We start from the raw sequence: 20,647 nt of genomic DNA on the forward strand, positions 1-20,647 counted from the left end.
CTGTCAACTCCGTCGTTCACAGACGTATTGCATCAGCCTTGCAGCACAGCCGACGGACAATATATCTACCGATATATTGGTGCGTCGCTGTGACCGCCCGTACACATGCTGCGGCAGCCGGCAGTGATTGACAGCTGAACTGGGCGGGCGTGTACACACGCCCGCCCAGTTCATGACGTCCGTCCTCGATGGATCGGGCAGTGTGTATGCTCAACACACTGCTGTCCATAGATATATCTGCCGATCAATTGATCGGCAGATATATCTACCAGTGTGTACCCACCTTAACGCTATCCCTCAGCCACTCCCTCTCTCTCTTTGTCTCTCTCTCTTCGCTCATTGCATCATTGCCCCACCCACATTGGCCAGTGCCTCCCCAGCCATTGACCTCACCGCACGTCACTGGCTCACTTTGCCAGTGTATTTCATGCCCAAACCAGTGTTGGCCAACGAAAAATACATGTGGGTCATATGCAAGTTACCTCACTCTGTTGACTTCAGGAATCAAATTTGTTAACCCTTGCAAAACTACGGCTACTTTTTCAAAATAGTAAATCATAATATGGTGTATGTGCCCACTTTGCCAGCGTATTTCATGCCCAAACCAGTGTTGGGCAAGGAAAAATACACGCATGTCATATACTATTGATCCCACTCTGATGACTTCAGGTCTCAAATTTGTTGCCTGAGACTCGTTAACCCTTGCAAAACTACAGCTACTTATTCATAATAGAAAACTATGGTGTTAAGGTGCCCACTTTGCCAGTGTATTTCATGCCCAAACCAGTGTTGGGCAAGGAAAAATACATGTGGGTCATATGCAAGTGACCCCACTCTGTTGACTACAGGAGTCAACTTTGTTGCAAGAGACTCGTTAACCCTTGCAACACTACAGCTACTTATTCAAATTGGTAAATTATAGTGTATGTGCCAACTTTGCAAGCGTATTTCATGCCCACACCAGTGTTGGGCAAGGCAAAATACAAGCGGGTCATATGCAATTGAGCACCCTCTGTTGATTTCAAGTGTCAAATTTGTTGCCCGAGACTTGTTAACCCTTGCAAAACTACAGACACATTCAAAATGGTAAATTATAGTGTATGTGCCCACTTTGCCAGCGTATTTCATGCCCACACCAACGTTGGGCAAGGCAAAGTACACGTGAGTCATATGCAAGGGACCCTCCTCTGTTGATTTCAGGTGTCAAATTTGTTGACCAAGATTCATTAACCCTTGCACAACTGAATGATCTGAATAAGAAGCCGGAGCTCGAATAAGAAGTGAATAAGAAGCTGGAGCTTGAATAAGAAGTGAATAAGTATCTGGCCTAATAAGAAGCCAACTTCAGCCTCGTCCAGCCTTATCAGTTACAATGATAACGTAAATTTGTGTCAATTTTAAGAAAAACATGACAAAAAATAAAATAGTGCACCACTTGCACACCACTTAACCTATAGAAATATTTACAGGTGAAAAATAATTTTGAAAAAGTGTATTTTGGTGTTACAACAAAATCTTGTTACAGTCTTCATTCTTAACTAAATGTAATTGGAATCTTTAAATGTGCTGGATCCCTTCTATTGTTGCTTAATTGCGTGGTTTAGTGCTGGGAACAAGTGGACACTGACTGACCAAAGAAAGACAGCAGCGGATGGTCCCCGCAGCAGATTGAGCCCTACAGCAGATGCGCGGCCACGACTAGTCTCAGTGCTCAGTGTCGGGAACGCGCATACCCATTTCTGTGCTGTGGACTCGGCTCTCAGCATCTTGGCGGCGGCGGCGGCTGCAGCAGCATCTCGCACCGGAGCGGGCTGGATGCGCGCGGGTCTCGGGACTGAGGCTCGCAGCAGAGAGGAGACAGTTGTTTTCCCGGTAGCGGACTTGGAGCACCGCTCTCCAATATATACACCACGTCCGGACCGACAGCTGTTACCGGAGGTGTCAGACAAAAGCTGGAGGCGAGACCCAGGACATGAGGAGCGAGCGGGAGACTCAGCCGTCCGTGTTGAGAGGGAACCGGGAGAACCGGAGCAGTGACAGGCAGAACCGGGATGTGGAAGTGGGGGGAATGGCGAGCACCGTGAGGCACAGAGAGGAGAGGAAGGCGGCTCTAAGCAAAGTGAGGACGCGGGGTGCTGCTGTGTGTGTCACCTATTGTTGTGTGCTGCTGCTGGGGACCGGGCTGGGGTTGGACCAGGCATACCACGTGACCTGTCACTATCACACTCATCTCCTGTGTTTATGTGTACACACATATGTTTGCTGGTGTGTGGTACCACTGCATGCCAGTATACATAGCTTGGACATGTATGGCACAGCCAGACGACCTGCTCCTCCCCAGCTGGGGTGACATGATGGTGGAGACTTTGGCCAAATGGTCATGCTTAGACATGGCCTCACCACAGCTGGAGAGCCACATGTTACCTGATGCATGGTCTATACAAGGGGGAGGCAACCTGTGGAACTCCACTACACATCCCAGCATGGCCTGCCACAGTTTTAAAATACCCTAACAGCAAAACTATGGCAAGGCATACTGGGTCATGTAGTTCCATGCAGCTGGAGTGCCACAGGTTACCTACCCTTGGTCTACATTCAGACTCACATCTCCAGATCTATATTTAGTAATCAGCTGCCGACATGTTGGCGTTATGCACTCATGGGGGTCAGTTCAGTTGTGGGTGATGCCAGCAATGCGTATGACCTAGTGTGTGCATATGCTGCACTTATGGTATTCCTGAGATTGCATATTTTAATATGCATCCCTATGGAACTGCAAACAAAAATACACATTTTCAGACTGAACTGGGGGCAATTTGGTATTCAACAACATCACGCCAATATCACAGGTATGGTCCGCAATTGAATTGACCCCATGGTTTGTGTCATTTTATGCATGACTTTTAGGCCAGTGATACTGTATGACCGAAATGTGAGACAGTACCATGGACAGCAGCATAATTACTAGCTATGAGGAAGCCTGATCAGACACTAGTTCCATTCAACCCACTACTTCCTTCACAGGCTTTGCTTGCTGCACTGAAGGCATTCTTTAAAAAAAACAAAACCGACAATAATGAAACAACACCTTTACCGCTTTTACATCGCAAACCTGGTAAGGACCCGGCTTTTGAACACGCGTCCGACCCGGTTCTGAACAAGCTATACCCCTTTCACATCGCATTTTGGAGCTGGGTTATTCCCGGGTTATTTCCGGGTTAGTGCCTTTCACACTGAACCTGGTTCACCCATTTAAAACAGTGTGATGCTATTTTAAATGGACTTTTCTATCTCACATGTGACATTTCACAGGGAGACAGCCTATCACCTCCTTTTCCAGATTCTGGGGTTGAATATACCGGGTCTGAGGCTTTCACACTGCCAAATGAACTGGGTCCGAACCGTGTAGGATCCTTTTAACACGGGTTGAAATACCGGGTTGTTGGACCCGGTAAATTCACTGTGGAGCTTTCACACTGCAGCTCGACCCTGGTTGACACGGCTAAAACTCTGCAATATACCGAGTTTTTGATGCAATGTGAAATGGGTATTTTAGTAGACTATCGCACGTACACATTATTAATTAAAGATAGCTTTACAAATATGTTCAGTTACATGTTTATTAATATAGACAATAGGCTAATTCTGAGGGGGTCAATTGAATTTAAAATATGTGATAACTTGTGTCCCATGAACTGAAATTGCAGGTTGAATTAAATTAATAATCTGAGATTATTTAACACATCGAAAGCGTAAAAATGTAATGACATTGGGGGTCATTCCGAGTTGTTCGCTCGCAAGCGGATTTTAGCAGATTTGCTCACGCTAAGCCGCCGCCTACTGGGAGTGAATCTTAGCATCTTAAAATTGCGAACGATGTATTCGCAATATTGCGATTACACACCTCGTAGCAGTTTCTGAGTAGCTTCAGACTTACTCGGCATCTGCGATCAGTTCAGTGCTTGTCGTTCCTGGTTTGACGTCACAAACACACCCAGCGTTCGCCCAGACACTCCTCCGTTTCTCCAGCCACTCCTGCGTTTTTTCCGGAAACGGTAGCGTTTTTTCCCACACGCCCATAAAACGGCCTGTTTCCGCCCAGTAACACCCATTTCCTGTCAATCACATTACGATCACCAGAACGATGAAAAAGCCGTGAGTAAAATTCCTAACTGCATAGCAAATTTACTTGGCGCAGTCGCAGTGCGAACATTGTGCATGCGCATTAAGCGGAAAATCACTGCGATGCAAAGATTTTTACCGAGCGAACAACTCGGAATGACCCCCATAGTACAGTGCTCCTGGTACAGCTGTCCCAATGAGATGTTTAAATAAGAGATCATTTTTTTGGTGATTTTCTAGAAATAAGCAGAAAAATTGGTTAAATAATATGGGACATGTATGTAGAGGTGTATTGGGGGGAAAGCACTTTCCTCCACACCCCTGGTCAATCAGCATGTTTATGGGTCATCAAAAACCTGTGCTAAATGACCACCCCCTTCATTACACCCTTGTTACATTGTCCCTCCTCCAATGAACTTTTAGTACCGGGACATGCACTCCAGAGTGCCGTTCACATGTCATTCTGGAGTGTGATTTTGGCAGTAATGTTGGTGGTCACAGACCACTACATTACTGATCGGGGGCCTGAGTAGGAAGTAGAAATCTGTTCTGCATATATGTAGAATGGATTTCCTCAGCTACAGCCGGGGGCAGACTCGGATATAGTCACATGGGATGTGTCGTGAGTCAATAAAGCCCAGCTGGTTGTGGTCAGATCCCATGCAACCATGCCAGTTTAGTGGTTAAAGGAAAATTCCACTTTCTCATACGTCCTAGAGGATGCTGGGGACACTTCAAGAACCATGGGGTATAGACGGGATCCGCAGGAGACATGGGCACACTTTAAGACTTTGAATGGGTGTGAACTGGCTCCTCCCTCTATGCCCCTCCTCCAGACTCCAGTTAGATTCTGTGCCCAATGAGACTGGATGCACACTGAGGAGCTCTCCAGAGTTTCTCAGAAAAATACTTTATGTTAGGTTTATTATTTTCAGGGAGACCTGCTGGCAACAGGCTCCCTGCATCATGGGACTGAGGGGAGAGAAGCAGACCTACTTCTGTGAGTTTCACGGCTCTGCTTCTTAGGCTACTGGACACCATTAGCTCCAGAGAGTCTGATCGCTAGGTACGCCTAGATGCTCGTTCCCGGAGCCGCGCCGTCAACCCCCTTGCAGAGACAGAAGTCAGAAGCCGGGTGAGTAAAAGAAGATCAGAAGACTTCAGTGATGACAGAAGACGGCTTTTGGGGTACCGCGCAGCGGGTGCGCTGCGCGCCATGCTCCCACATACAGAACAGCACTGCAGGGCGCAGGTGGGGAGGGGGGGGGGGGGCGCCCTGGGCAGCATAAATCCTCAAATAGCGACTGGCAAGAGTGTATACAGTGCTGGGCACTAATTACAGACCCCCGCCAGTATAAATATTGAAATTAAGTGGGACTGAAGCACGCCATTAAGGGGGCGTGGCTTAGCCCTCACAGCTCTGACCAGCGCCATTTTCTCATCACAGAAGTGGCAGAGATGCTGAGCCTGGCCTCCCACACTACTGTACAAGTAACAGGGTGCAAAACGAGGGGGGGGGGGGGGGGCACAAGAGATTTGGTGTTAATTTGTTGAAATTAAAAGCGCTAACAGGTCTGGGCAGTATATTACTCGCTTCAGAACCGGGACAGGTGCTGGGTTGTGAGCTGGCAGAACTCCTTCTGTGTTTTTCTATCAGGCTTTGCTGTGGGTCTATCCCCTATAGCCCCAGTGTGGTTGTGGGTGTCGGTACGCGTGTGTCGACATGTCTGAGGCTGAGTGCTCTTCCCAGGAGGAGGCTGGAGTGGGGACAGAAAAGACTGTGAGAGTGACCGTGTCGGCACCGCCGACGGATGATTGGGTAAATATGTTGAGTGTTTTGAATGCATATGTGGCTCGGTTGACTAAGAGATTAGATAAATCTGAGTCTAAAAACCAGACATGGAGAAAATCCATGGAGGACGCATTGTCACAAGCTCAGACCCCTTTTGGGTCACAAAAACGTGCATTTACCCAGATAGCAGATACAGATACCGACACGGACTCTGATTCCAGTGTCGACTATAGTGATGCCAGATTAAATCCTAAACTGGCTAAGAGCATTCAGTACATGATTGTGGCGATAAAAGATGTATTACATATCACAGAGGACCCTGCTGTTCCTGATACTAGGGTCTGTATGTATAAAGGAAAGAAACCTGAGGTAACGTTTCCTCCCTCTCATGAACTGAACGCTCTTTTTGAAAAGGCTTGGGAAAATCCTGACAAGAAGGTACAGGTTCCCAAAAGAATTACAGTGGCATATCCGTTTCCCTCTGGAGACAGGGAAAAGTGGGAATCAACCCCCATGGTGGACAAAGCTCTATCGCGTCTGTCCAAAAAGGTGGCGCTTCCGTCTCCTGACACGGCAACCCTAAAGGATCCTGCGGATCGTAAGCAGGAAAATACACTAAAATCCATTTATGTCACTACGGGTTCGCTACTCAGGCCTGCCGTTGCTTCCGCATGGGTGAGTAGCGCTATTGAAAAGTGGGCAGATAACTTGTCATCTGAGATAGATACCCTAGACAGGGATAGTGTGCTTTTGACTGTGGGTCATATCAGGGACGCTGCAGCATATTTAAAAGAAGCTGCAAGGGATATTGGCCTTTTGGGATCAAGGGCCAATGCCATGGCAGTCTCGGCTAGGAGGGCATTGTGGATTCATCAATGGAATACTGATGCTGACTCTAAGAAAACTATGGAGTCTCTACCGTTTAACGGTAGTGTCTTGTTTGGTGACGGCCTCGCTGACCTGGTATCTAAGTCATAATTTTTACCTTATGTTCCTGCACAACAAAAGAAAACGCCCCACTATCAGATGCAGTCCTTTCGGCCCAATAAATACAAAAAAGGCAGAGGGTCCTCCTTCCTTGCTGCGAGAGGAAGAGGAAAGGGAAAATGGTCACAGGCTGTGGCAAGTTCCCAAGAGCAGAAGTCCTCTCCGGCTTCTACCAAATCCACCGCATGACGCTGGGGCTCCTCTGCGGGAGTCCGCACCGGTGGGGGCACGTCTCAAACTCTTCAGTCAGGTCTGGGTGCACTCGGACCTGGATCCTTGGATATTAGAAATAGTAACTCAAGGGTACAAATTAGAGTTTCAAGACATGCCCCCTCACCGATTTTTCAAATCGGCCTTGCCAGCTTCTCTTCTAGAAAGGGAGGTAGTATGTGCTGCAATACTGAAGCTGTGTCAAAATCAAGTCATTGTCACGGTTCCCCCGTCACAACAGGGGGAAGGCTTTTATTCGAGTCTGTTCGTGGTCCCGAAGCCGGATGGCTCCGTCAGACCGATTCTGAACCTAAAATCCCTCAATTTCTTTCTAAAAAGATTCAAGTTCAAGATGGAATCTCTCCGAGCAGTGATCTCCAGTCTGGAGGAGGGGGATTTTATGGTGTCGGTCGACATAAAGGATGCCTACTTCCACGTTCCCTTATATCCTCCACATCAGGCATACCTGAGGTTTGCTGTTCAGGATTGTCATTACCAATTTCAGACGTTGCCGTTTGGCCTGTCCACGGCTCCGAGGATTTTCACCAAGGTTATGGCGGAAATGATGGATCTCCTGCGCAAGCAGGGAATCACAATTATCCCGTACTTGGACGATCTCCTCATAAAGGCGAGATCCAAGGAGCAATTGCTGAAAAATGTTGCGCTCTCACTGACGATTCTGCAACAACATGGTTGGCTCCTAAACTTGCCAAAATTACAGTTGGTTCCAACGACACGACTGTCGTTCCTGGGTATGATTCTGGATACAGAATTACAGAGAGTTTTTCTTCCAGTGGAAAAGGCTCTGGAAATACAGAACATGGTTAAACAGATTCTGAAACCGGCAAGAGTGTCAATTCTTCAATTCACTCGGTTGCTGGGGAAAATGGTGGCAGCCTACGAGGCCATTCCGTATGGCAGGTTCCATTCCAGGGTGTTTTAGTGGGACCTGTTGGACAAGTGGTCCGGGTCTCACCTGGACATGCACCAGAAAATAATCCTATCTTCCAGGACCAGGATCTCCCTTCTGTGGTGGCTGCACAGTTCTCACCTTCTGGAAGGACGCAGGTTCAGGATTGAGGATTGGATCCTGGTGACCACAGATGCAAGCCTCCGAGGCTGGGGAGCAGTCACACAGGGGAGAAACTTTCAGGGAAAATGGTCAAGCCAGGAAGCTTGTCTGCACATAAACATTCTGGAATTAAGGGCCATTTACAACGGCATTCTGCAGGCAGAACATCTTCGCGGCCTGCCCGTCTTGATTCAGTCAGACAACATAACAGCAGTGGCGTACATAAACCGCCAGGGCAGAACAAAGAGCAGAGCGGCGATGGCAGAGACCACGAAAGTTCTTCGCTGGGCGGAAAGACATACTGTACAAGCGCTCTGTCAGCAGTCTTCATTCCAGGAGTGGACAACTGGGAAGCAAACTTCCTCAGCAGACACGATCTCCATCCAGGAGAGTGGGGTCTTCATCAAGAGGTCTTTGCAGAAGTGACAAGTCGTTGGGGAATTCCTCAAATAGACTTGATGGCGTCCCGTCTCAACAAGAAACTTCAGATATTGTTCCAGGTCGAGGGACCCTCAAGCAATAGCGGTGGACGCCCTAGTGACACCGTGGGTGTTTCCGTCGGTCTATGTGTTCCCTCCACTTCTATTCATTCCAAAGGTGATAAAGATTATAAGACGAACAAGGGTTCAGGCGATACTCATTGTTCCGGATTGGCCAAAAAGGGCCTGGTATCGAGATCTTCAGGAGTTACTCATAGAAGACCGAAAGGGTATTCCCAGTGAAGTCATTCCCACACTTCTTCAGGCTAGAAAAGAAGTGGCGTCCGTAAGGCGGGTGTCCGAGTTGGTGGCTTTGTCTCACAACAGCCCCTATTTAATCTTCCATGCGGATAGAGCGGAGTTGAGAACTCGTCAGCAATTTCTGCCAAAAGTGGTTTCATCATTTCACGTAAACCAGCCTATTGTGGTGCCAGTGGCTACTGACGCCTTGGCGGAATCGAAGTCTCTCGATGTTGTTAGAGCTTTAAAAATCTATGTCGCCAGAACGGAGCAGATTAGGAAAACAGAGGCTCTGTTTGTTCTCTGGGCTCCCAATAAGATTGGGGCTCCTGCTTCCAAGCAGACTATTGCGCGCTGGATCTGTAATACGATTCAGCAGACTCATTCTACGGCAGGATTGCCGTTACCAAAATCGGTGAAAGCCCATTCTACCAGAAAGGTGGGCTCTTCCTGGGCGGCTTCCCGGGGGGTCTCGGCATTACAGCTTTGCCGAGCTGCTACTTGGTCAGGATCAAACACCTTTGCGAAGTTTTACAAGTTTGAAACCCTGGCTGAGGAGGACCTCTTGTTTGGTCAATCGGTGCTGCAGAGTCATCCGCACTCTCCCGCCCGTTCTAGAGCTTTGGTATAAACCCCATGGTTCTTGAAGCATCCTCAGCATCCTCTAGGACGTATGAGAAAATAGGATTTTAATACCTACCAGTAAATCCTTTTCTCTTAGTCCGTAGAGGATGCTGAGCGCCCGTCCCAGTGCGGGCTGTTTCTGCAGTTTGGTTATGGTTACACTCGTGTTGAGTTAAGTTCAGTAAGTCTATGGCTGAAGTTGGTCATGCCGTTGCATGCGTTGTTGTTGAATGCCATGTTGTACGGCGTGTTGAGGTGTGAGCTGGTATGTGTCTCACCTTAGTTTAAAAAATTAAAATAAATCCTTTTCCTCGAAATGTCCGTCTCCCTGGGCACAGTTCCTATAACGAGTCTGGAGGAGGGGCATAGAGGGAGGAGCCAGTTCACACCCATTCAAAGTCTTAAAGTGTGCCCATGTCTCCTGCGGATCCCGTCTATACCCCATGGTTCTTGAAGCATCCCCAGCATCCTCTACGGACTAAGAGAAAAGGATTTACCGGTAGGTATTAAAATCCTATTTTTGTCAGGGGTCAAATGTACAATTTGACCCTACAGTTTTTTTTAGTGGCTTGTGATTGGTCTTTCTGCTGTGACTCTTGTAGTGGGCCTGCAGACAAAGGTTATCCGAACTAATAAACCAAATAAAATGACATTAAATGTATGACAGTTATTTTCCTACATGGGTTTCCCATACAATTGTAATTATGGAATTCAGTTTTCAATTGTAATTGTGGGCAACATGTTTTCTTTCTCTGATTTATAAGACAGATGACAGTATAAACAATAAATCAGTAAATGTAATTGGGCATCCCTTATAAAATTAAAGCAATCATTGAATATCTATGTGATAACACCTGTTAAGCAAGGTACAAACAGAACATATTTGTGATCATTTAATGTAAAATTACTATTTAGTTGCTGAATTTAACTGGTTGATACAAAATAAAACCGTGACTGTGGCATGTAAGTAAGCTTTGGGCACAGTAGATTCAGTATACATTTATTTCTAGATTCTTGATTGATCCACTAGTCCTTAAATTAAGCCAGGAGAAGACAATTCCACAACTGAAAACTATGATCACTTTAACTGATCAAGAATACGTTGCCTACCCTCAACAACAATGGGCTCCACTAAGCAACTGATTGATTATTGCAGAGGAGAGGAGAGCCATAAAAAATATCTTCAAACATCCAAGATGGAATTCATTCTGTTGAAGCAGGACCCATATAGCTACAAAAGCCCTGAAGAAAGGTTTAGCTTACACCAAAGTGCCTTCACAAAAAAGTGTCTGCATTGAATATTGGTGAAAATGAATAATGGTGTAAATCTTCATGTAGAATAAACATCTTTATAAGTATATAAAGAATGACAATCCATAGTTATGTGGGTAGAGTCCTCTATTAAGTCCATGTGTCAGCCAGTGACATAGGACATATTTGCAGATGAAAGGAAGAATAAAGTTGAGTAAACATAAAAAAACTGAATATTCCAGACTTGAAGAAAGTGTAGATGAAAAAGATTGCTGATTCAGCAAGGCAACAATTTAAAACATATCTTATAATCAAGAGGTGTGAAAGATTCAGGTCTTGGAATGGCCTTCACAGACCCCAGACTTGAATACTGTGGAAAGTCTATGGGAAGATCTAAAATTTGGAGTGAGTGCGAGGAGACCTACTGTACTGTAAGGATAATTATTTATATGTATGGCAATGTTTGTACAAAAACAGTTGTATATCCTATCTTAAATGACAGATTGAAAACATTTGTGTCTTCCAATATGGTCTGTACAATATGTGCCCTGGCTGCTCATCGTGCACAAGGGAATGGAAACCACTGGCTACATTAAATATCTCTTGATATTGACAGAGGAGGCTGCCTGGGCAAAAAAATGTTTTCCAGTCTTTTATGTGAGCATCATTCATGATGATACAGGTGATGCATTTACCATGCACAGCTGTAGAGTCATCTATTGTTGGAAATGATCACTTTGCACTACTATTGCTGTTCCCCTTAGAGATCAACCATCTCTGTTTCACCAACCATAGTACAGATGAAAGCTTAGTCCCATTTGTATGAGCCCTTAAGCATTGATATAAAAAAAAATCCACTAGAAAAACCAAGATTGTAAAGTTAGGTAAGTTCAGTCAGGAAGCCCTACAGCTAATCTCCATCATTTATTAGTGATTTAATAAATGTATATCAATTTCTGCAACAAAATAAATAGTTTTCATTGCCTTTATGCCTGTAAAGTTAAATTTCCTATGTTTTGATAACCCGACACCACAGTTCTCAGTATCATAGAGTCATGGTTATAAGAGAGTATCACTTATTTGTGGTGTCTCTTGCAGGTGGTAATACGGCGCCTTCCTCCCAGCATAAGTAAAGAACAACTAGAGGAACAACTACATCCTTTGCCAGCACACGATTATTTTGAATTTTTCACTGCTGATCCCAGGTAAAGATCATGAGGAGAATTACTGAAAACAAGTACTGCAGAAAGTGTAGATATGGAACATAACAAGAAATACATTATATTGTGTAAAATAATCTCCCTGTGCATTTCTAATGAGTACTTATTAAATAAAATACTGCTTGTAGAATAGTAGACAAAATAAAATATTTCGAAAACTGCATATCAACCATAAAATATACCAATGGCTACTAGATTTTGCAGGGAGGGCGGAAGCAAATCCTCTTCAGCCCCTACGGAGATTCGTTGGCAGCCACCATTTCAGGAGAACGCTTTGTGGTGTGCCCGTCCATCCCAACCTGTGCTGTCTGCTGTCTCCAAACTCCGGCTGAATAAAGCTCTCCAATAAGAGGGTCTATGCTGGCTAGGGATTGCGGCCTTGGAAGGGGTAGTGATGTGGCCACTGGGTGGGAGGTGGCCACTCCTGTTTGCCCAGGGGGTGGCTGCGGAAGGGTGGTTTGCCTGGGGGTACCCCCTTAGTTATGTGGCCATGGGGGTTGGTTGCCCGGAGGTGGCTTGCTCAATAACATGGCCACGGGGTGGGGCGGGGGTGTTGTTGTTTGCCCGGGGGTGGCTGCAAAGCAGTTTGGCTGCGAAAGGCTAGTTTGCCTGGTGGTACACCCTTATTTGTGTGGCTATGGGGGCTGGATTGCCTGGAGAGTGGGGGGAAGCTGCTCAGTAATGTGGCTGAAGGGGAGGTTTCAGTTATCTGTTGTCTTCTTGGGGGGGGGGGGGGGCAATGATCTGCGTCCTATACTTTCACCCTCGCTCCTTGGTTTTAGAAAAGTTTGTCAAGCCCTGATTTACCAGATAGCTTCTGTATTTAAGATGCTCTCAGTTATACTGAGGTACTTTGGTATCTTTGCTATTAGCACGTGTTTTGCCCAGTAGCTGACATGTTAGGATACCACATTTTGGTATATCTAAGTAGAAGGCCTTTGAAATTAGGTCAACAATTTAGCTCTTTAAAAGTCTTACTGCACATCCAAAATGTAAGTTTCTCTATCGTCCTAGTGGATGCTGGGGTTCCTGAAAGGACCATGGGGAATAGCGGCTCCGCAGGAGACAGGGCACAAAAGTAAAGCTTTCCGATCAGGTGGTGTGCACTGGCTCCTCCCCCTATGACCCTCCTCCAAGCCAGTTAGATTTTTGTGCCCGGCCGAGAAGGGTGCAATCTAGGTGGCTCTCCTAAAGAGCTGCTTAGAGAAAGTTTAGCTTAGGTTTTTTATTTTACAGTGAGTCCTGCTGGCAACAGGATCACTGCAACGAGGGACTTAGGGGAGAAGAAGTGAACTCACCTGCGTGCAGGATGGATTGGCTTCTTGGCTACTGGACATCAGCTCCAGAGGGACGATCACAGGTACAGCCTGGATGGTCACCGGAGCCTCGCCGCCGGCCCCCTTGCAGATGCTGAAACATGAAGAGGTCCAGAATCGGCGGCAGAAGACTCCTCAGTCTTCTAAAGGTAGCGCACAGCACTGCAGCTGTGCGCCATTTTCCTCTCAGCACACTTCACACGGCAGTCACTGAGGGTGCAGGGCGCTGGGAGGGGAGCGCCCTGGGAGGCAAATGAAAACCTATTTGGCTAAAAAAATACCTCACATATAGCCTCCAGGGCTATATGGAGATATTTAACCCCTGCCAGAATACACTAAAGAGCGGGAGACGAGCCCGTCGGAAAAGGGGCGGGGCCTATCTCCTCAGCACACAGCGCCATTTTCCTTACACAGCTCCGCTGGTCAGGACGGCTCCCAGGTCTCTCCCCTGCACTGCACTACAGAAACAGGGTAAAACAAGAGAGGGGGGGCAAAATAGTGGCAAAAATTATATTATAAAAGCAGCTATACAGGGAGCACTTATTATAAGGCTATCCCTGTCATATATAGCGCTTTTGGTGTGTGCTGGCAAACTCTCCCTCTGTCTCCCCAAAGGGCTAGTGGGGTCCTGTCTTCGTTAAGAGCATTCCCTGTGTGTCTGCTGTGTGTCGGTACGTGTGTGTCGACATGTATGAGGACGATATTGGTGTGGAGGCGGAGCAATTGCCAAATATGGGGATGTCACCTCCTAGGGGGTCGACACCAGAATGGATGCCTTTATTTATGGAATTACGGGATAGTGTCAACACGCTAAAGCAGTCGTTTGTCGACATGAGACGGCCGGACAATCAGTTAGTGCCTGTCCAGGCGCCTCAAACACCGTCAGGGGCTGTAAAACGCCCTTTGCCTCAGTCGGTCGACACAGACCCAGACACAGGCACTGATTCCAGTGGCGACGGTGACGAATCAACCGTATTTTCCAGTAGGGCCACACGTTATATGATTTTGGCAATGAAGGAGGCGTTACATTTAGCTGATACTACTGGTACCACTAAACAGGGTATTATGTGGGGTGTGAAAAAACTACCTATAGTTTTTCCTGAATCAGAAGAACTAAATGATGTATGTGATGAAGCGTGGGTTGCCCCCGATAAAAAGATGCTAATTTCAAAGAAGTTATTAGCTTTATACCCTTTCCCGTCAGAGGTTAGGGCGCGCTGGGAAACACCTCCTAGGGTGGATAAGGCGCTCACACGCTTATCTAAACAAGTGGCGTTACCCTCTCCTGAGACGGCCGCACTTAAAGATCCAACAGATAGGAGGATGGAAAATATCCAAAAAAGTATATACACACATACAGGTGTTATACTACGACCAGCTATAGCGTCAGCCTGGATGTGCAGTGCTGGAGTAGTTTGGTCAGAGTCCCTGATTGAAAATATTGATACCCTGGATAGGGACAATGTTTTACTGTCTTTAGAGCAAATAAAGGATGCATTTCTTTATATGCGTGATGCACAGAGGGATATCTGCACACTGGCATCACGGGTAAGTGCTATGTCCATTTCGGCCAGAAGAAGTTTATGGACGCGACAGTGGTCAGGCGATGCGGACTCAAAACGGCATATGGAAGTTTTGCCGTATAAAGGGGAGGAGTTATTTGGAGTCGGTCTATCAGATTTGGTGGCCACGGCTACAGCCGGGAAATCCACCTTTTTACCTCAAGCTACTCCCCAACAGAAAAAGACACCGACTTTTCAACCGCAGTCCTTTCGTTCCTTTAAAAACAAGAGAGCAAAGGGATATTCATATCTGCCACGAGGCAGAGGAAGGGGGAAGAGACACCAACAGGCAGCTCCTTCCCAGGAACAGAAGCCCTCCCCCGCTTCTACAAAAGCCTCAGCATGACGCTGGGGCTTCTCAAGCGGACTCGGGGGCGGTGGGCGGTCGTCTCAAGCATTTCAGCGCGCAGTGGGCTCACTCGCAGGTAGATCCCTGGATCCTGCAGATAATATCTCAGGGGTACAGGTTGGAACTAGAGACAGATCCGCCTCGCCGTTTCCTGAAGTCTGCTTTACCAACGTCCCCCTCCGAAAGGGAGACGGTTTTGGAAGCCATTCACAAGCTGTACTCTCAGCAGGTGATAGTCAAGGTACCTCTTCTACAACAGGGAAAGGGGTATTATTCCACTCTATTTGTGGTACCGAAGCCGGACGGCTCGGTAAGACCTATTCTAAATCTGAAGTCCTTGAACCTGTACATAAAGAAGTTCAAGTTCAAAATGGAGTCACTCAGAGCAGTGATAGCGAACCTGGAAGAAGGGGACTTTATGGTGTCCTTGGACATCAAGGATGCGTACCTCCACGTTCCAATTTACCCCTCACACCAGGGGTACCTCAGGTTCGTTGTACAAAACTGTCACTATCAGTTTCAGACGCTGCCGTTCGGATTGTCCACGGCACCTCGGGTCTTTACAAAGGTAATGGCCGAGATGATGATTCTTCTTCGAAGAAAAGGCGTATTAATTATCCCATACTTGGACGATCTCCTAATAAGGGCAAGGTCCAGAGAACAGCTAGAGAGGGGATTAGCACTGTCTCAAGAAGTGCTAAAACAACACGGCTGGATTCTGAATATTCCAAAATCCCAGTTAATGCCGACAACTCGTCTGCTGTTCCTAGGGATGATTCTGGACACGGTTCAGAAAAAGGTTTTTCTCCCGGAGGAAAAAGCCAAGGAGTTGTCCGAGCTTGTCAGGAACCTCCTAAAACCAGGAAAGGTGTCTGTACATCAATGCACAAGAGTCCTGGGAAAAATGGTGGCTTCTTACGAAGCAATTCCATTCGGCAGATTCCATGCACGAATTTTCCAGAGGGATCTGTTAGACAAATGGTCAGGGTCGCATCTTCAGATGCACCAGCGGATAACCCTGTCTCCAAGGACAAGGGTATCTCTTCTGTGGTGGTTGCAGAGTGCTCATCTATTGGAGGGCCGCAGATTCGGCATACAGGATTGGATCCTGGTGACCACGGACGCCAGCCTGAGAGGCTGGGGAGCAGTCACACAAGGAAGAAACTTCCAGGTAGTGTGGACGAGCCTGGAAACGTCTCTTCACATAAACATTCTGGAACTAAGAGCAATCTACAATGCTCTAAGCCAGGCAGAACCTCTGCTTCAAGGAAAACCGGTGTTGATCCAGTCGGACAACATCACGGCAGTCGCCCATGTGAACAGACAGGGCGGCACAAGAAGCAGGAGTGCAATGGCAGAAGCTGCAAGGATTCTTCGCTGGGCAGAGAATCATGTGATAGCACTGTCAGCAGTGTTCATCCCGGGAGTGGACAACTGGGAAGCAGACTTCCTCAGCAGACACGACCTTCACCCGGGAGAGTGGGGACTTCATCCGGAAGTCTTCCACATGCTGGTAACCCGTTGGGAAAGACCAATGGTGGACATGATGGCGTCTCGCCTCAACAAAAAACTGGACAGGTATTGCGCCAGGTCAAGAGATCCGCAGGCAATAGCTGTGGACGCGCTGGTAACGCCTTGGGTGTACCAGTCGGTGTATGTGTTTCCTCCTCTGCCTCTCATACCAAAAGTATTGAGAATTATACGGCAAAGAGGCGTAAGAACGATACTAGTGGTTCCGGATTGGCCAAGAAGGACTTGGTACCCGGAACTTCAAGAGATGATCACGGAAGATCCGTGGCCTCTACCTCTAAGGAGGGACTTGCTTCAGCAGGGTCCCTGTCTGTTTCAAGACTTACCGCGGCTGCGTTTGACGGCATGGCGGTTGAACGCCGGATCCTAAAGGAAAAAGGCATGCCGGAAGAAGTCATTCCTACTTTGATTAAAGCAAGGAAGGAAGTAACCGTGCAACACTATCACCGCATTTGGCGAAGATATGTTGCGTGGTGCGAGGATCGGAGTGCTCCGACGGAGGAATTTCAACTGGGTCGATTCCTACATTTCCTGCAATCAGGATTGTCTATGGGTCTCAAATTGGGATCTATTAAGGTTCAAATTTCGGCCCTGTCGATTTTCTTTCAAAAAGAATTGGCTTCAGTTCCTGAAGTCCAGACTTTTGTTAAGGGAGTGCTGCATATACAGCCTCCTGTGGTGCCTCCAGTGGCACCGTGGGATCTCAATGTGGTTTTGGAATTTCTAAAATCTCATTGGTTTGAACCACTAAAAAAGGTGGATTTAAAATATCTCACATGGAAAGTGACCATGTTACTAGCCCTGGCTTCGGCCAGGAGAGTGTCAGAACTGGCAGCTTTATCTTACAAAAGCCCATATCTGATTTTCCATTCGGACAGGGCAGAACTGCGGACTCGTCCGCATTTTCTCCCTAAGGTGGTGTCAGCATTTCATCTGAACCAGCCTATTGTAGTTCCTGCGGCTACAAGTGACTTGGAGGACTCCAAGTTACTGGACGTTGTCAGAGCATTAAAAATATATATTGCAAGGACAGCTGGAGTCAGAAAATCTGACTCGTTGTTTATATTGTATGCACCCAACAAGATGGGTGCTCCTGCGTCTAAGCAGACGATTGCTCGTTGGATCTGTAGCACAATCCAACTTGCACATTCTGTGGCAGGCCTGCCACAGCCTAAATCTGTAAAGGCCCACTCCACAAGGAAGGTGGGCTCATCTTGGGCGGCTGCCCGAGGGGTCTCGGCATTACAACTTTGCCGAGCAGCTACGTGGTCAGGGGAGAACACGTTTGTAAAATTTTACAAATTTGATACTCTGGCTAAGGAGGACCTGGAGTTCTCTCATTCGGTGCTGCAGAGTCATCCGCACTCTCCCGCCCGTTTGGGAGCTTTGGTATAATCCCGATGGTCCTTTCAGGAACCCCAGCATCCACTAGGACGATAGAGAAAATAAGAATTTACTTACCGATAATTCTATTTCTCGTAGTCCGTAGTGGATGCTGGGCGCCCATCCCAAGTGCGGATTATCTGCAATAATTGTACATAGTTATTGTTAACTAATTCGGGTTATTGTTAGGAAGCCATCTTTCAGAGGCTCCTCTGTTATCATACTGTTAACTGGTTTTGATCACAAGTTGTACGGTGTGATTGGTGTGGCTGGTATGAGTCTTACCCGGGATTCAAAATTCCTCCCTTATTGTGTACGCTCGTCCGGGCACAGTACCTAACTGGCTTGGAGGAGGGTCATAGGGGGAGGAGCCAGTGCACACCACCTGATCGGAAAGCTTTACTTTTGTGCCCTGTCTCCTGCGGAGCCGCTATTCCCCATGGTCCTTTCAGGAACCCCAGCATCCACTACGGACTCCGAGAAATAGAATTATCGGTAAGTAAATTCTTATTTTTAGGTAACTTTTGAGACAAGTATTTATTGCTTAACTATTGACTTTTTAATTGACAGCTATCACAATATGGAATATAAAAATACAACCTCAATTCCACTGACTGTCCATAGCATTTACTAAGCATCGCTGTACTGTCATATTTGTTTTGAAAATTATTACGTTTATACTGTTATTGCTGTTCCTCTTAGAAATCAACTACTGTATCTCTTTTTTCTACAACTATATTATGGGAGAAAGATTAGACCAATTTGTATGAGACATTTTGCATTTTTTCTTTAAAAAAAATGTGTTTACTGTTTCAAAGAACATGTGGGTACCGGAATGGCGTTAATAAATACAGTAGTGGTGACAGTATTGAAAGGTATAGTATAGGCATTGAAATTAGGTCGACAGGTCAAAAGGTCAACATGAGTTTTTCACTTTAAAAAAAAATTGGGGGGGATTTTTCCATACTTGATGATTCACGTGGACTACGACTGGAACGGTAACCTGTGCCTTTGCTCGGCACCTTGCCCGAAGCATGGCGAGCGAAGCGAGCCATGCGAGGGTACACGGTGCACTAATTGGGGTTCCCCGTCACTTTACGAAGAAAACGACACAAAAAACATGTCGACCTTTTCACCTGTCAACCTAGTGCATGTCGACCTAATACCCATGTCGACCTAAGTTGGGTCGACCCGACGACCCATACCCCTTTCACTAATGTAGAAATTGGTAGTTTAGATAATCTCTCCCTTATGGTGGTCCAAGCATCCTCCTCTGCCAGGCTACCCAGTTCTAACTCTTATAGGGGTTCGACTTTAGGTGTAGGAAAATCAGTCAAAAGTAGAAGGCAATTTGTAAAGCATATATATCATACTTGTCATTAAGAGTCTGTGGTAGCAAACTGATTCAGAGGAATTTAGTTAGTGATTTGGCACCACACATTGCAAGGAGTTACCAAAGTGATGCAGCTGGAGGTAAGTAAATGCACCATCCGCAGTGAAGGTGAATTTAGACTACACATCTCCCAACGAGATGCAGGTACCTTCATCCATCTCGTCCAGCACTAAGATCTGATACCTTTAGATATCCAAGGTTTAAAACATGCCCATTACAGGAATGGTCATAGAAAATTAGTCAATGAGAGGATAGCTGTCAAAATCACTGAAATTTGATCTGGTTATATTGACACTGATCTGGTTATATTGACACAAATATCTGTGACTGAAATGAGACATGACAGCAGAAGTAGCCAAATTGAAAAATGGAAATCTTTTTTTTTTTCTAAAGGGAATTGTTTAAATATTTAAAATTCTGTTATTATTTTAAACTATGTCGCCGAGTTGCTATTTTACTAACAATTTTGTCATTGCTGTGCTTTACTTTTTTTTTTGCTCACTGTAGAAGTTGTTTTTTTAAAATGTGAAACTTGTACTTTAATATTCTGTTTTCTGTATACATAGGGGCTGATGCAGAGTGAGTACTACGCAGCTTTGTGGTGTATCTTGTGTGAAAACACACTGTGCATGCCCAGAGTAGTGTATCCACCTCTTTGCACCCATACAGATTTGTGTAATTCCACCATTTATACATGCCTGCACCTTCATGGGCAGAATAGGGGGAAAACATCATAATGTAAGCCAAGTACAGTAAGCGAATTTGTGCAGATATGAGCACATACGGACAGGGAAAAATGAATATGTTCCTGGCAACATAATATTATTTGTAGGTGGTCAAGGGAAACTTGCAAATGTTGGATGATTAACTACTGCTGCCAGCCCTAGCACACCACATGGTATTGCTTAATTGATGCCTAATTGTGAATCAATTTGTTATACAAAAAGTAAATTGCTAGAGGGACATAAGTTTTTGTGAATGTGCCTGGTGAGAAACAAATATACTAGGGTGGATCTGGACAATGAACGAATAGTTAAGGGAGTTCTCCTGTTTCAGGGGATGGTGTATGTAGCAGATACAACATACATTTTATGATATGTACCATCATCATAAATGT

At 46.2% G+C, this 20,647-nt stretch overlaps 1 protein-coding gene across 3 annotated transcripts in view; it reads left to right on the forward strand.

Annotated features, from left to right (window-relative positions):
* Positions 1-1,728: 1,728 nt before the first annotated feature.
* Positions 1,729-20,647, forward strand: part of UPF3A (UPF3A regulator of nonsense mediated mRNA decay) — a 178,857-nt gene continuing 159,938 nt past the window's right edge. For 2 of the 3 annotated variants that reach the window (XM_063953397.1, XM_063953396.1), the window contains exons 1-2: positions 1,729-2,119; positions 11,876-11,982. In XM_063953397.1, the coding sequence (XP_063809467.1) occupies positions 1,973-2,119; positions 11,876-11,982 (254 nt within the window). In that variant the 5' untranslated portion in view covers positions 1,729-1,972. The remainder of the gene's footprint in view (positions 2,120-11,875; positions 11,983-20,647) is intronic. The other variant, XM_063953398.1, reaches the window with a different exon arrangement.

The sequence above is a fragment of the Pseudophryne corroboree genome, chromosome 2 (genome assembly GCF_028390025.1).
Source record: "Pseudophryne corroboree isolate aPseCor3 chromosome 2, aPseCor3.hap2, whole genome shotgun sequence".
NCBI lineage: Eukaryota > Metazoa > Chordata > Amphibia > Anura > Myobatrachidae > Pseudophryne > Pseudophryne corroboree.